This window comes from Schistocerca americana, chromosome 9 (genome assembly GCF_021461395.2).
Source record: "Schistocerca americana isolate TAMUIC-IGC-003095 chromosome 9, iqSchAmer2.1, whole genome shotgun sequence".
Lineage (NCBI taxonomy): Eukaryota > Metazoa > Arthropoda > Insecta > Orthoptera > Acrididae > Schistocerca > Schistocerca americana.
In genome coordinates, this window is record NC_060127.1 from 118,820,758 (window position 1) to 118,838,865 (window position 18,108).

General features: G+C 40.9%; 1 protein-coding gene across 3 annotated transcripts in view; it reads right to left on the bottom strand.

The window, feature by feature from the left end:
- Nucleotides 1-873: 873 nt before the first annotated feature.
- The window catches only part of LOC124551220, a 146,667-nt gene continuing 129,432 nt past the window's right edge, over nucleotides 874-18,108 (bottom strand). For all 3 annotated transcript variants that reach the window (XM_047126210.1, XM_047126209.1, XM_047126211.1), the window contains 2 exons: nucleotides 7,494-7,736; nucleotides 874-2,673 (listed from right to left, as the gene is read on the bottom strand). In XM_047126210.1, the coding sequence (XP_046982166.1) occupies nucleotides 2,539-2,673; nucleotides 7,494-7,736 (378 nt within the window). In that variant the 3' untranslated portion in view covers nucleotides 874-2,538. The remainder of the gene's footprint in view (nucleotides 2,674-7,493; nucleotides 7,737-18,108) is intronic.

Genomic DNA, 18,108 nt, shown 5'->3' on the forward strand with positions numbered 1-18,108 from the left:
GAAACATCTTAAAAATTCCAAATAAAATTTGAAATTAATGTTGAGAAGTTTTTCACAAGCTAACTTCTAGGAGCAATTTGTGGGTTTACACTTGCACTTATTATTTTTAAGCAAAACACAATTATTTGTTCTGTTTAATCCAAGCATATTTCATGACAATTGTGATGGGCATTCATTTATTTACTCTTTATGCTAAATTACATTATCGTGTAGCTGTCAATCAATTTCCATTACAGATCTATAAATTAAGCAGTATATTTTAGCAGGCCTGCTGCTTTTTTTGGCTCATTGATTTGTCTTTTTTTTCTTTGTGATGATGTCCTCATGCTTGTCCACAGTTTTCTGCTGTTATTCATTTGCAACACAGTTCCTAAGCTACATGTAGAAGAACACAAGGAACAAATTGACTAATTAAAAAAGGGTGCAATAAGCTTAAAAAACTTATATCTGTCAAGACTCTGGGCAGGCCTGTGACGACGACGACAACAACAACAACAACAAAAACAACAATGGCATACTGTATTAATCATGGATTGAAACCATTAGACAATCACAGAATGACGAAAGGTAATCTGTGGAAGAAATAAACAAACACTCAAAGAGGATGCCACAACAATGGCAAAACATGTAAATAGAAATGAATAACTTGTGTTTTGCTAAAAAAGCTGATCCTATTAATCCAATTCTGTTCAAGCAAAGACTCACAATTTCAAAATCCAAGACAATTTGTTATTACCAATAATAATAACTCTTGTTATGACGAGTAATGTATTGTAAGTTGAATGCACTTTTCATCAGACATGCACAGTCACAAGAAGAAATATGGATATAAAGGCACGTACACATAGATATGTGTGGAACTAACAGAGCAAGTCTTTCTGTAGTTATTTATTCTACTCCAAACATCAGATAAATTACAATCTCAAAATACACATAAAATTATATATAATATAACAACAATCAGTCAGAATTTCCCATTGTAACTGAATAAATACAAATGGCAATTTCACAATGTAATAACTAGTGACTTTCAACATGTATAAAGTTTTATAATTTGATATACAACACATGCTGTCTAATAATGTGCAGGAGAAAATTTATGGAAGACAATGTAGTTCATGAGGATATCAGTATCTCTAAGTTTGATAGTGCACTACTCCTATGGTGTTTTCAGAAACAGATAAACTACTACAGTCTGTTAAAAAAACTGAACATTTTACTAGGACTTTACTGCAGTCTGTTATTGCTCTCATTGGTCAAGTGTCCATATTTTCCATATATTAGGCCGGCTGAGGAGAGGTGTAAATATTTAATAGCACATACCTCTCATGTGTGGGGTATAAGTATTACAAATACAGAAATTATTTGATTGTAAACTATAAGCACACTGTGGAAAAATAATTATTTCAAATGTTCTGATAAAAATAATGTCACAAATCAAACAGTTACTTATGAATTAGCAATAATTATTACATGGAGTCCTATAAAAAATCTAATTAAAATCTGTGTGTACCATGACACACAAAAAATCAAAATGACCTCTTCTGAGTAATCAGCATCATAAGGAAGAAAATGAAGAATGACGTACATATCAAAAGCTCTGTGAACTGTAAATGTAGAAATATATTGCACTGCTATCCTTATCTTGTTTAGCAACAAAGTAGATTATGAGGTAACAACGTTGTGTTCATTCAGATACCCACAGAAAGGGGAATTAAACTGATTTCCAGCAAAGCCGAAGGAAAGAGGCGCACTGGAATAGTGCAGTATGCAGGGAGGCAGTCTCGTATTTCACCATATGGTAATACCATCTAGTTTGCACTTTTTCTTCCATGTGTGCTTAATGATAACTATATACATCTACAAGATCTCCCTAATGTGCTTTTCAAAGTGCATATTCCACAAACTATTTCAAAATATACTCTTGCTGTCTATCTGCTTATTAATTACACACAAGATAATGATTTATTAAGTATCACACGAGTTTTTAATCGATGCTGTTCAGATAATGGGATGGAATCTGTCAGTGGTGACATCCTGAAGTGCTACAGTTCTAAGGCATTTAATGTGCAATGTGAGAGTTTAAAATACTACTAGTCTAGCGTTCATTCTATCCTTCATGTTATAAACTAGTACATGGAGTGATACTGAAAATAAATTAAAACAAATAGAATTTGAGAAAATGTGGCAGAAGCACTGAACCAAATTTGAGGGAGACATTAGAACTCTATAATAATAATAATAATAATAATAATAACAAAAATATTAATTCCCTATGCATCAAATACATAAGAATTATACAAGTGGCAAGTAACATCCTCACTTTCTGAAAAGACCACAAGCATCACCCACAATTTCTGTACATTACAGTATCCAATGTGGATAAAAATACAAGATCTCCATCTAAAAATGGCCCCCAACCAACCCATCCCCAATAAATGCACATTCTGTTTAGCACAACAATTGGATCTGTTCGATTCTAGGACAATGACAGTAGCAGACGCTTCGTGTTCACAGGTACCAGGCTTCTTTCTCGCTTCAGTCACCGGGCAGCCTCACGGCAGACGAATCGCCGCAGATGTTGTGGCAGGTGACGTTGCCGCCAGCACAGCTGCAGCTCTGGCAAGGGTCTGTCTTCAGAAGGAACACTTGCTTCTCCTCAAACAGTTCTCCCTGGAATTTCAGTTTTATTTTGTACATATACGGAAAATAGAAAAGTATTTATAAGAAGGAACAAGTGTTAATTCTGTTTAATACTAACATTACTTTTTAACTTTGCCAGCTTATAGACAGTTGGTAGCGTTCTGGGAAAGGCTACATAAATGCTTACTAGGGAAGCATACTCTTCATCTTTCGGCTGTAGTACATAAAAGCAATATGATTTGGATAGGTTGCTACACATTACATAGAGGAGGCATTAAGTGGTAGACAGGCACATGGAAAAACACTGTTAGATATTATTTGCTGTCAGGCTATGTCCTTCATAACACATTCACATAACATATCACTCATTCACTCAAACACACAAACAAACACACACACACACACACACACACACACACACACACACACACAAAGAGAGAGCCACTGCCAAGCTGGGTGCAAATGTCCAACTGTGATGTTCCATACAGCTTACTTGCCTTGTGGTTGTTGCATCGGTAATGACAAGTAATCCCTCCGAAACAATGGCATAGGTCTCATTGAGGCCTTCTCAGACCAAAATAACCCTTCCTGTGTTGTCCAGCAACAGATCTCTCCCACCTTGCCTCCACAGTCACGTACTGTCCCTCACATACCCACTGATTGGCCACAAAGGAGCACTTGTCTCACGGCTCTGCACCATTCAGGACTGAAGCAACTGAATCACATTCTCTGCCAGGGTGCTGACCACCTCTTATAGCACCCTGACATGGGAAGAATCCTCACCACCCCTCTCGCAGAAGTATTCCGCCGCCCGCCCAACCTACACAATATCCACATACCTGCGTACTTCTCATCTGATCCAAACCCCTTGTCCCATGGCTCGTTTCACAGCAAAGGACCTAGATACAGAGTCTGTCCCACACATCCTCCCACTACCACCTGCTCCAGTCCTTTCACTGGCATCTCCTACTCCATCAAAGGCAGGGCCACATGTGATCCACCAACTTAGCTAAAATCACTATTCCACAATGGTATGACCACTGAAAAGATGTGTCTCTGTGTGAATGGCCATGTACAAACTGTGATTGAGAGGCAGCTGGACCACCCAGTTACTCAGAATGCTGCCCGGCACAAGTGCTTGAAGCCTGCACCGTCCGAATTCTTCCTCCCAACACCAATTTTCTGAATTATGCAGGTGGGAACCTCCCTGTAATACAACCTTCATTCTCGTAATCCCCTGTCCTCCCTCTCTGCTAGTCGTTTTCCTCTAGCTGCCTATCCCCTCCCCTGCTCCCACTACGGTACTATATATGCCTTCTATCCCACCAATATACCTGCATATTCCTTCTCCGCCTTCTTTCGTTTGCTCCCCAGCCCCCTTGCCCCGAAGCACAGTCTCTCGATGCTGCACCTAGCAGCCCCATCCTGTCTCCACCACATACCTCTCCCTATGCCATACCTCCTCCATACCCCTATTACTCCCCCCTCCCCTCCCAACAAAGATAATTGCTGACTGCAGATGCAGTTGTAGTCAGACCTCAGTGCCCAGTGTCAACAGTTGCCATGTGTGTACAAGTTATGAATATGTGTGTGTGTTTTGTCTGTGGCTGATGAAGGACTTGGCTGGTAGCTGACAATACAGTATCTACAGGTCTTTTTTCAGTGTACCTGTCAGTCACTCAGTGCCTCCTCTATGGGATGAGTAGTCACAAATTCTTTTCATATTGTTACTATTCCACCCCAGAATTTCCATTGTTTGGTTGTAGTATATACATAGCTGTAACAAATGCCACTATAATGATTCAGTTCTCAAGAGATTTTAGCAAATTGAAGTTCAAAGCTTTACAAGGCTGTTGAATTCCTTACGAGATCACAAGCCTTTAAGCAGTGGCTTCAGCAGAACCACGAATGCGGTAAACTATGAGCTTGACCATAGTGTGTTCAAGTTTCATCCTTTTTTTCTAACCTTCCCACAAACAGTTGTAGTACTACAGCGAACCATATTTCCTTCCAAAATAACAGTAATAATAATGATAATCACTGTGGTCCATTTGTAGTGAAGAATAATCAAACTATAATAAGGAATTGTGATGAAATAAACATTTATGTATCCATACGTTCATGCACATATTGTAGTGAAGCCATATTGCTCTATACCTACTCTGAACAATGTACATTGTATTTGTGAAACATACACAAGTGTATCAATAAATAAAATGTTTATTTCATTGCAGTTCCTTATTATACCTCTATTATATCTCAGTACTAATGTATCACAAAGCTTATCATTACTGCAGCCGTACAGATGTTCAGTGCAGTAAAAAAAAAAGAAGACAGAGGGAGGCGTGACTCAAATGTATTAGGGGCAGATTTGTAGTCTACTGTCTTAGCAATTGGCACTAACGCCGCAGCTAGTGATCTTGTACGGCATGAAGCTCATAAAGCTTTGAACCCCAATTTCTCAAAAACACTTCACAAGCACATCATACAAGAGCAGCATTATTTACATTTAAGTAAGTACTACAGTTACGAAAAAAGTGAGCAAATTGGTGTGAGCAGTGTCAGAGAAAGGGAATGGCATTTTCTCAAAGTACCTGCTTCTCTACTAATAGTCTACATGTCTATAAATGTAAAGAAATCTAGAAATAATTACCACAATTGCCATTGTGTGAGTGAACCAGCACTAGATATACTTTCTACTTTACAGAAATTGTCTGTTGCTGTATAACTTGACTTGTCACACATCACTGCTTCCCTTCATGACATGATTAATGGAACAAGATGTCTGAATGTATGAATGAATGAGCGATCTCCTGGGGCAATACACCAGACATAAATAAAGAATTTGTTGAGTGAAGGAAAGGAAGGAAGATTGGGTTTAACATCCTGTTGATATCGAGGTCATTACAGATGGAGCACAAGCTCAGATTGTGTCACGGAGGGGGAAGGAAATTGGGCGTGACCTCTGAAATGAACCATCCTGGAATGAATTTGTTGAGCATTGGTGAGTAAGGAGAATACTGTGTATAGTAGCTAGCTGCACATCATGCAGTAGTCTGTTTAAGGATTACCCCTTAATGCCTTTTGTTGCTGATGATAAAAATCAGTTTCAGCTGAAGCGCGATTTCATGATTACAATACAAAACACAAATTTAATTATCATGTACAGTTTGCTTCCTTGTTTGGGGATCTAAGTGGTTATATACTCAGCTGGAAAAGTATTCAACAAACTTCCACCAAATGTAAAACAAGACATTAGGATTTCCTATCAATAATTCAATGCGAACCATGCAGATTTCAGCACATACATATCTACAATGTTTGCTAATCACATTTATAGTAAATATGTTTTTAAATATCTTACAACCTAAGGAATCTTCACATGTGTTTCATTTGAGATTGTCCTGTTTAGTGATTCCAAATAATTTTGTCTAGTTTTCCTTTTTTACAATGTAATTTCCTATGGATAATTTCATACCAAAATCTGTTCATGTCTTGGTAGTTGATTACATTATTGCAGTCTTTGTAGCATGTACATGTAGATAGCTTATATAGAAATACAGGACTATTTCATTGGTAACATTCTTGCACAATACCCATAAAGGGCAGTTGTCTGGGTAGATGGGGGTGGGGAGGGTAAGGAAGAATGCATGAAGAGGGTAGCAAGATGGTGTGAGGCAGGTCTTTCAACAGATGAATCTGTGGCAGCACAAGAAGACAAAAGTAGTTCAGAAGATAGAGCATACAAAAGGTGGAGGGAGGAAGGAGTAGGAAAACAGAAGGGGAGGAAAGGAGATGAGTGCGGAGATGAAGGGGGAGACATTGATGGAACAGAGAAAGGGTGAGAAAGAAATAGAGAGGGAGAAAGGGGTAGAGGGGGAAGAGCGAGAGGGGGCAATGGTTGGAGAGAAGGAAAAGGGGGAGATGAGAAAGGGGGAGGGGGTCGAGAGAGAGAGAGAGAGAGAGAGAGAGAGAGAGAGAACCTCCATGGGGGAGGAGAAAGCAGTACAGGATCTGGACAAGGAGGGAGTAGTGGGCACAAAAGAGAGAAAGGAAAAGGTAAGGTGAGGAGTGGGTAACAGATTAGCAGAGGCTTAGGCCAGGAGGATTGCGAGAGCACAGGATACGCTGGTGAGAGAATTCCCACCTGCATAGTTCAGAGAAACTTTGCTGGAAGGGAGCATCCAAATGGCTCGCATAGTGAAGTAGCTGTTACATCATTTGTGTTGTGCAAGTAGACAGTTTGTTACTTATCATGCCCACAAAGAATGCTGCAGCATAGCTGATTTATGATATGGCTGCTTTTAAATGTGGCCAAGACTTTTATAGTGTACGAAATGTCTGTGACTGGTCTGATGCTGGGGGTGGTGGGACAGTTATAACACGCACACTTTATATGAACTCTGTACTGCAGGGGTAAGACAAAATAGATACTATCATGGTGATATAAGCACTGATATGTTCAGGGTTACAATTAGACTTTGAATACACACAGGTTTCTATTTTTTATGGATTACATAATTTTCAGTTATTAGAAAGATTTTATACTTGGCAGACATTTAATTTAATGTGGACGCCCACAATATGTACATAATCTTATGTTTCTGCTTTAGTACAGGCAAAATGTTTCATGTTATTGATATCAGTATGCATACATTAATGTGTTCATCCTCCGCATCAGATACCACTGCTGATAGGCTTATCAAAAACTGCATGTTCTCTATAGCAGTTATTACTTTGTTTATTATCAGTCCTTGGCTGCTGGAGTTTACTCATTTCTGATAAAACACTCCAGTTCTCAAATATTAGAATATTATCATTTAATTGGCATGCTGCAGCTGCCCACTCACCCGGTAGTCGCACTTGGAGCAGTCAAGGCAGCAGCTGTCGGGCAGCAGGACGCCGTGCGTGCAGGGGGGGCCGGGGCAGTCGGCGGAATGGCAGTGGGCCCGGCCACCCTCGTTACAGCGGCAGACAGTGCACACATCCTGCGCCGGCCAGAACTGAGAGCCTAGTGGCACCACTGCCCCGCTCTCCAGGCGGCAGCCCGACGTCGTCTCGCAGGGTGTGGGCGAGCAGCTCACATTGCCGTACTGTGGAAAGATGCACACTTTGGGCCTGTATTCCCATGTGGCGAGTCCAAAAATCTGTGTCTCGTTACTGTGAATTGTATAGTGAGTTATTCACCAATAACTCTACAGAAAAAATTACAGACAGTCTGGGACTGTGAAGTCAGTAAATTATGAAGAACTACAGTCTGAACTAAAGTAGTTGGCATCTGATATTTAATGTTCAAAGTTGCTCTCTGTGGTGACAGAAAATTACATTAAAGTCTGTCTCCTACAAAAATTGAGTAAAAATTGTAAAATTAATGTCTGTATTAGCTCTATACAGTACATCCAATCATGTAAGAAATCTATTCTTAATTTTAAATGTTGTAGGAAAGTTCTGGAAGTAAAAATTGTAAAATTAATGTCTGTATTAGCTCTATACAGTACATCCAATCATGTAAGAAATCTATTCTTAATTTTAAATGTTGTACGAAAGTTCTGGTAGAGAGTAAATACTTTTGAATTAAAGGAGACCACTTACCAAAAAGCAGACTCATTGAGTTGTCAATAAGTGCACTCAAAAAGAAAAAAAAGACAACTTGTTAGCTTTTGGAGTAATCCTTTTTTGAGCTAGAAACACGTACACACACACACACACACACACACACACACACACACACACACGTATGTACACATGTATGCATGCACGAGGGAGGGAGGACGGGGTGGCGGGTACAAAGACTAGGTATGTGATGGACAGGTATCTGAGCCAATTGGGGGTTGCACACGCTGAAAGCGACATGGGAATATTAAATGGGAAGATGTGCCATGGCAGGGGAAAGGTAAATTGTTGGGTGGAGGGTGTGGGGACAGTGAGTTATCAGAGAATAAGGCCAGGAAAATTACAGGAGCAAAAGATGTGTTGTAAGAATGACTTCCAGAACCTTTGCCCTGAGCCCATCTTCTTTCACACCCTAACAACACTCAACACATCCACAATCACATGCTCCCCAAGATCCAATAAACCAACAATCCTGTACACCCTGCTGTAGGTGGCAACTGCTCCCACTGAAAGAATTTCTGTTCTTGTTGACCAACACCTCCAACCAATTGTCCCAAACCTAGCCTTCCACATCAAATACACTAACCAGTTCCTTCACCAACTCCTCCCCCCCCCCCCCCCTGCCCCCTCCTCTCCCCCTCTTTGCCTCCTGGATCCCTTCTTGTCACTGTTGACCCCATCCTCCTGAACACCAACATCCCTCATGGGCAGGGTGACCAGATACAATTGTTTAAAGAGGAGGACAAACAGCTTCAAAAAGGAGGACAAAGGAAGAAAAAAGAGGACACATCAAATGGGTCAAATGCAGATGAGGATACCACCCATCAGCTTTGGACAAGTCACGTGACTGCTGGGAATTACCAGTAAAACTAGTAGTTAATTGTTACTCATGGTCAGGTGGTGGTTAACTGAGCAATATAAAAAAATTAAAAACATTGATTGTGGTGACAGTGTGGTGTCAATTGTTTTGTTATGTCAACAACACGGAACTGTTTACAAAGCGAAAAACGTAAGACCATTCACCTCCCTTCATTCAACGCACCGCTACCAACTGCACTTTAAACCTCCGAATACAAATAAATTTAATGACTATGAAACAATGAAATAAAACTATAACAGTTAATCTGTCGAGTTATTTCTCACCTTTATTTGCCACTGAGACGTGTGTTCCACCTCCAAATATCTTACATTCCACTTCAAATTAATTTCTCCCTTTCTTAAAGTCGGATATTTGCACGAAAAGACATTAGAAAATGTACACTTTCGTTTAGGCATAGCCAAATATTTTACGTAACTCACTCTGTTAAAAATTACACTCACAAATTCCACGCGCACTACAGGAAGCCAAGCCAATACAAAGCAAAGATACGAAACGAAAATTTTAAATAATCGATATTTACTTTCGCTTATAGGTCGATCAACGATAACATCGACGATCCTGGTGTCACCTATAACACCGCCTTCATGCGTGTTTAACATGAAGGCTGTGCCAATAGTTAAAGTATTTAAGAAAAGAGCAATAGAACGGGACGAATTGTAAATTTAACTGTATTACGCTCAACTTTGCGAAAAAGCCGAACATTGTGAAAAGCCGCCTGGACCCTGGACAAAGAGCTAAAAAGGAGGACATGTCCGGACATCAGGTCACCCTACTCACGGGCACAGACTTGCTGCTATCAAGTGCTACTGCTCTCCACCACCACATTCCTTATACACATTACCAACTGTATCCTGATTCACAACTACTTTTCCTTTGAAGGAGAGGTATACAAAAAAATCTGCAGCACAGCCGTGAGCACCCTCCCTTGACAACATGTTTATGGGCCATCTAGAAGAAACCTTCCCAGCCTCCAAATTCATTCCTCCACAACTTCTCTCCCATCCACTTCACCTATTCCTCAAACCAACATGCCGGGTTCCTGGACATTGATCTCCACCTCTCTGATAGTTCCATCCACACCTCTCGGTCCGCATTACTCCTCCCAAACAGGACATGAAGGCCCAGCAGTAGCGACCAGCCACTATGTCCTCTTCAGCCCATAGGAATCACTGGATGTGGATATGGAGGGGCATGCGACCAGCACACCGCTCTCCCGGCTGTCTGTCAGTTTTTGAGCCCGGAGCCACTACTCTCAATCAAGTAGCTCCTCAGTTTGCCTCACAAGGGCTGAGCGCATCCCGCTTGCCAACAGCGCTCGGCAGACCGGATGGTGACCCATCCGAGTGCTAGCCCAGCCCGACAGCACTTAACTTCCGTGATCTGACAGGAACCGTTGTTACCACCACAGCAAGGCCATTGGCCTGTCCACATCAAACCCACTAATAGCTAAGAGTACCTGTATTTCAAAAGCTATGCTCACTTCCACGTCAAAAAATTCCTCCCATACAGCCTAGCCACCCATGGACCATGAATCCGCAATGATAAGAACTCCCTTGCCCTGTGCAATGAAGGTTTCATGGAGGTCTTCACAGGTAGGCACTACAACCAAATCCAGTACACACACCCCCAATTCTTCCACTACCCCCAAGAATCAGCTTACGAAGGAGTGCCCCGCTCCCCAATCACCCAGTATCACCCTGGATTGGAACAACTGAACCACATCCTTTGTCAGAGCTTCGATTATCTCTCATCATGCTCTGAAATGAGGGACAGTGTAATCAAGGCCCATCCCATCCCTCGTAAAGTGTTGTTCTGTAGCCCACCTAATCTACACAGCTTGCTTGCTAGTGTACACCAAGTCTTGCCTAGACCAAGGTGCAAGACCTGCCCAACCCACCCACCCACCCAGCAGTTCCTACTCCAATCCTGTCACACGTTTATTCTACCCAATCAGAGGCCGGGCCATGTATAAGAGGCCATGTTATACACCAACTCTGCAGTAAATGCAGCAAAGCTTTTTATGTCGATATGACTACCAACGATTCACTACGGCGAATGGCTTCTGCCAAACTGTTCACAGAACAAAGGAGAGTACTTGATGGCACAGCATGCAGCCAAGCACAACACGCTCAATTTCAATGGCTGCCAGATCCTTCCCTTCACCGCCAGATGGGAGTTATCTTTGGAACACATCCTTTGCTACTGTAATTGTCCTGGCCTCAATCTCCAGTAACCCACTCTCTCCACACCTTCTACCCAACAGTTCCCCCTTCCTCCATCCTGTCACTTCCTCCCAGTACATGTTCCCATGTCACCTTAAGCATTCACTGCTCCCCACTGGCTGCGACAAGTGAGCATCGTGTGCCTAGCTCGGGTATCTGCCACCTCTCCCTCCTGTATTCCAAGCCAGCAAACTGGCTGCCTCCCTCTGAGCCACTAGCCATCCACAATCCCAATCCCACTCCTTGACCTCATTCTCCCTCTAACCACCCATCCAACATTACTCCACAAACTGGTTCACCTGCTCAAATACGGCACTGGCACTGTTCGTGTGGGGACATAGCCACGTGTATGTGTGTGTATTTTATTCTAGCTTCCAAGTTTTCATTCTTTTTCTGTGTGCTTACTGATGATTCATGCTTCTGTTTTTGGTGAGTGGTCTCCGGCCTCCTTTAACCCAAAAGTGTTCTTAATTTTGATTAGGGTCTGAGTTAAGTTGATTTTATGAAACAGCTAAAGTTTTCCAAACTGGGAAAAAGCTTTAAAGTTCTCATATCATAGCTCAAAAACTACCACACTGAATGAAATATTTATTTTTCTTTGGTTACCAAAATATCTTGTATGTTAACAGATCTTTCCAAATTTTTGTACTTAATTGCCTTTGCTATGTATAAACATCACCAAAGACATTTTTTACCATTTTGTCAACATTTAACTCCTAAGAAGTATGAAGTTTAAAGTCTCTACCTCTTTTGCAAATCATGTAAACATTCTGAAATTCGCATAGAGCACAGATTTGTATAGTGTTTCTAAGCATGGCAAAAGTAAGTTTGTGATTTTTTAATTTTGCTGGAGTTACCTTTTTTCTTGAAATTTTCTTGTCCCAAAAATTTGGTACTTAGCAAATGGAGGGCACTTTGTGCAGTGGAAGTAGCAACAGAGTGAGACTCTACGATGCCATTACAACTCCCATTGTTGTATTACTGGTGAGAATAGTCCAGTGCTGTACCTGTCAGATATGAACTACTTTAAATAGTACTGCTTCATTGCCCAACAATACTACACTTTAGTATCAATTTGTGGTTGTTGTTGTTGCTGTTGTTGCCATAGTTTTCTGTTGTTTTTATGGTCTTCAGTCTGAAGTCTGTTTTGATGCAACTATCCTTGCTAGTCTACCCTGTGTAACCCTTTTAATCTCTACATACCTGCTGAAAATCAAACCTACTTGAACATGCTTGCTGTAGTCAAAACTTGATCTTTCTTTACAGCGATTAATATCTTCACATCTTTCCAGCATAAAAAATTAACTATACTTTGATGCCTCATGATTTATCTTATCAAATTATACCTTCTTTTGGTCATCTTGTGCCAAAACTTTCTTTTGCCCTCAATTTGTTTCAGTGCTTTCTCAATTTTATTTGATCTATCTATCTTATTTTCAACATTTTTCTTCAGAAAAACATCCAGTCACTCTGTCTGGTGAGGCCACGGAAGACTGCAGAAGGAAAGCAAAAAGTTTTAAATTGTGCGTATAAGAAATCATTCACACAGAAGGGCATAGTAATAGGCATCCCTGGCAGAGTGAAGCACCTGAAAGAGTTGAAAACAATCAATTCACCAGATAAGGATGGAATCCCAGTTTGGTTGTAAGGAGAATACTCTTTGACTTCACTCCCTTACTTTGCTCACATTTATCACAAATCTTGCTTTTCTTGGTATTATGAAGCCTGTATTTTATATCCTCTCTACTTCAGCCAGTGTTAGTTAAATTTCTGCTTAAATAGTAAAATGCATCTGCTACTTTTAGTGTCTCGTTCTCTTCACAGCAGCAATAAAAGTAATCAACATTACCACTTTCAGTTTGATAATCATCTCACAGAAACTCCTCTGCCACTATCAGAATAAGCTCTCTTAGCCACAACTATGAAATGTGAGTTAAGTCACTCATAATAAAATTCAGGACTCAGTTTGTTTTGAAAATTAGTACTTCAACTTTAATACTGAAACTCCACAAAACAGACTTCTTAAATCAATTGCTCACAGTCTGGTTTCTGTTAAAGTTGTAGGGGTAGCTTTTGCTCCATATATTTTATCCATGATTACTTCAGAATTTCAAAGTGTAGTCCAGTAATCACTTTCAAATTTTTTGTTAATCTAAAAATGCTACAAATGTATGTTTTCCTTTCTTCAGTATTCCATCACATCCTTAAATTTCTCTGGAACCGAAACTAAGCTCCCCCAAAGTCAGCTTCTTAACTTCATGCTTGTCTGGTATTTCCACTGTCAGCATCTGCCTTCTTTCAAATTGGAAACATTACATTCCTCTTGAAGCCTGGAGGTTTTCTGCCATTCTCCTATATCCCACATACTAAATTCTTAATCGAATAGTTCTGTTATGGTTAGTTTGCTCAAAAATTTTAATAATCCTAAAGGAATGTCAAATAATGGAAAATTTAGGGTGGAATGTAACAATATTATGAAAAGGATAGTTGCTACTCACCATATAGTGGAGATGCTGAGTTGCAGATGGTCACAACAAAAAGACTGTCGGAAAGTGAGCTTTTGGCCAACAAGTCCTTTGTCAAACGTAGACCACACACACACACACACACACACACACACACACACACACAAATGCTAATGCAGCTCACTCCAAATGACCACAGTCTCTGGCAGCTGAGGCTAGACTGGGAGAGGCAGCCGGTGGTGGGGGTAAGGAGGAGCCTGTGGCAGGGAGGGCTAGGGATAGCAGGGTAGGTGTTGGGGATGGTAAAGTGCTGCTTGTGGGAGAATACAGGGATGACGTGGGGTGGAGAGAGGGTAAGGGTAGGGCAGCTATGTGCAGTTGGGTGCTTAGACAAAGGGCCAGTGGGGGGATACAGGGGGGGGGGGGGGGGGGGGGGCGAGCGGAAAAGGAGAGAAGTGGAATAAAGAGCGGTGCAGTGGGAACAGGGAAGGAGCTAGATGGGTAAGAAAAATCGCTAATGAAGGTTGAGGCCAGGAGGGTTACAGGACTATAATGTAACATATTATTATTATTATTTTTTCTTTCTTTTCTTAACTCCCTCATTCATACATATGAAAAATATATCTAAAAACAAAGATGATGTGACTTACCAAATGAAAGTGCTGGCAGGTCGACAGACACACAAACAAACACAAACATACACACAAAATTCAAGCTTTCGCAACAAACTGTTGCCTCATCAGGAAAGAAGGAAGGAGAGGGAAAGACGAAAGGATGTGGGTTTTAAGGGAGAGGGTAAGGAGTCATTCCAATCCCGGGAGCGGAAAGACTTACCTTAGGGGGAAAAAAGGATGGGTATACACTCGCACACACACACATATCCATCCACACATGTACAGACACAAGCAGGTCTTTAAATATGTCTCCCACAGAAGAACCACAAAAGTGCCCCACTTGTGACAGGATACTTTCCGGGACTGGATCAGACTCTGAATGTGGCTCTCCAGCAGGGATACGACTTCCTCAAATCCTGCCCTGAAATGACATCCATCCTTCATGAAATCCTCCCCACTCCACCAAGAGTGTCTTTCCGCCATCCACCTAACCTTCGTAACCCCTTAGTTCATCCCTATGAAATCCCCAGACCACCTTCCCTATCCTCTGGCTCCTGCCCTTGTAACCACCCCTGGTGTAAAACCTGTCCCATGCACCCTCCCACCACCACCTACTCCAGTCCTGTAACCTGGAAGGTGTACATGATCAAAGGCAGAGCCACGTGTGAAAGCACCCACGTGATTTACCAACTAACCTGCCTACACTGTGAAGCTTTCTATGTGGGAATGACCAGCAACAAACTGTCCATTCACATGAATGGACACAGACAGACAGTGTTTGTTGGTAATGAGGATCACCCTGTGGCTAAACATGCCTTGGTGCACAGCCAGCACATCTTGGCACAGTGTTACACCATCCGGGTCATCTGGATACTTCCCACTAACACCAACCTGTCAGAACTCCGGAGATGGGAACTTGCCCTTCAGTATATCCTCTCTTCTCGTTATCCGCTAATTTCAAGTTGCCGCTGCTCATACCTCACCTGTCTTTCAACAACATCTTTGCCTCTTTACTTCCGCCTCAACTGACATCTCTGCCCAAACTCTTTGCCTTTACAAATGTCTGCTTGTGTCTGTGTTTGTGCAGAGCAGACACATCCTTTCGTCTTTCCCTCTCCTTCCCTCTTTCCTGATGAAGCAACTGTGGGTTGCGAAAACTTGAAATTTGTATGTGTGTTTGTGTGTTTTTTATTGTGTCTATCTACCAGCGCTTTCTTGCTTGGTAAGTCACAGCATTTTTTAAAATATTTATATGACAAGTTCCTCTGCATTGGTATTGTTGATAAGTGTGTATTCTGATTATGTGTTAGAAAGTATTAAATGCACTTATTGAGATAGCAAAGTTTATTCATTCATTCATGATTATGATACCCATCTGTTCATCTCTCCATGACGTGCCGAGGATCCTGTATCAAGAGGATCGTAGCTAACAAGAAGAATTCGCACGAGCAGAGGAGGGGCGATCCGGAACTTTCTAATGCACAATCAGAATACACACTTTTGAACAATACCAATGCAGAGGAACTCATCACATGTCCACCCACTACAACTTACAGTAACAGACAGATGAATCTAAAGGAATTAAAAAACTGAAGAGCATCTCGCTATCTCTTTTGTTTGTATGTCAATGTTATCTATGGTACAAAATTTTCTCCGCATTGGTATTGTTCAGAAGTTTATATTGTGGTTGTGTGTTAGAAAGTAGTAAGACACTTATCAAAATAGCAAAGTTTATTCGTTCATTCATGACGATGATACCCAGTTGTTCATCTCTCCGCGACATGCTGAGAATCCTGCATCAAGAGGATGGTAACTAACAAGAAGAATTTGCACGAGCAGAGGAGGGGCGATCCGGAACCAGTATTGTCATACCAATCGCCATGTACAATGGTGGTAACAAGGAAAGGATGTATGTAAGTTCATGAATGTTAAATGCTGAATATATGTATAGAATATTGAATGTCTGTTTATATTAGAGCCAGTTAAAGTTCACTCAGGATAGGTGTACCTTCCAATTTTTTTTCAATCATTCTTTCAAAATTTCTCTTTTAATTCTTGAGACAGCAATTTTTTTAATCAGTTTCCAATATATATAAATCACATTCTTAGTCCCTCCACCTCTATTCAGAACATAGGATATATTGCAGGGGGAGTTCCCACCTGCGAAATACAGAAAAGTTGGAAGCTGGTGTTGGTGGGAAGGATCTGTGTGGCACAGGCTGTGAAGCATAATTGGAATGAAGAACATCATATTGGGCAGCGAGCTCAGCAATGGGGCAGTCCAGCTGTTTCTTGGCCACTGTCTGTCATGGCCATTCATGCAGACAGACAACATTGTTGTTTGTCATCCCCCATCCCTGTTTACTGCTTACCTCCACCACCTGGTTGCCTCTCCCATCATGCACTGCTGCTTACAGTCAGTATGGCATTTGTGTGTGTGTTTTGTCTATTTTCAACAATGGTCTTGTTGGCTGAAACTCACTTTCCAACAGTCTTTTTGTTGTGCCTATCTGCAACTCAATGTCTCTGCTACATGGTGAATAGTTACTTTCTTTCTCATAATATTGTTATATTCCATCCTAGATTTTTCATTGTTTGATTTAGGTTTTATTCAGATTGTCACAGAGTACTACAGTTCTGTCATCTAACTACCAGACTGAAAGTGGCAACATTAATTATTTTTATTATTGGAGTGAAAAGTTGTACTATTATGGTGCATCTGGCGGCAGTTTGTCATGTGCTTATATGCTTTCCTAATACATTTTTAATTTTTTTTTTATTTTTGCTACTGTCACTTCCAAGTTGCTGTTTCTTGAAGTGCAACTAATTGAAAACAATCCAATGTGGAAAAAAGACCAGAGTATATTCAGTCTGCCATACAGGAAGAGTCATTTGCTATGAATATTTAGATTTCAGTTTGAGAACTTGCCTTGTGAATCATCACAATCAATACTTTGTCACTTCACTGTCCATTACATGGACTGGCACCAAAATTCACAAATTGTTTAAGTTCACATCAGTAAGAAAGCTCTGGTTATGCAAGTGGTACCCCACAAACTGGTACATATGCAATTTATTTATATTAAAAAATATTAGACACAATAGCTGGCCACTACAGGGTAAAATATTTAGTACTACAGATGCATAAAATATTTAGTACTACAGATGCACCCACACCAAAGTCCATACACTACCTTAGCTTTTAGAATGATTAGTGCTTTTGTCAGAGAGCAGACAGATGCTTTGGCCTCTTCCTCCCTCTCACTCCTCCCTCTTCATTTCTGTTTATCTCATTACAGGTGGCTCCCTCTCATTCTGGTGTCTGAGTCCTTCCAAACATCCCCAGCTTATCAAACTCTTGTTGTGAAAGTTAGGTAGTGTCTCACTTTTACTTTTATACTTTTTTTCAGCAGTACTAAATATTTAACCAGTTGGAGGTAAGTACTGGTTAGCAATGCTGGCTCACATTGTTTTTAGTTTTCTCAAGTGAACTTTTGATCCAATTGAATGGGATAGGCTGCTACTCGCCTCAAAAAGGACACTGTGAGTCACAGACAGGCACAACGAAAGGACTGTTATACATCTAAGCTTTTGGCTGGAAGTCCTTTTTTAGCAACCTATCCTTTTCATAATATTGTTGTTATTCCAGCCTGGACTTTCAATTGTTTGAT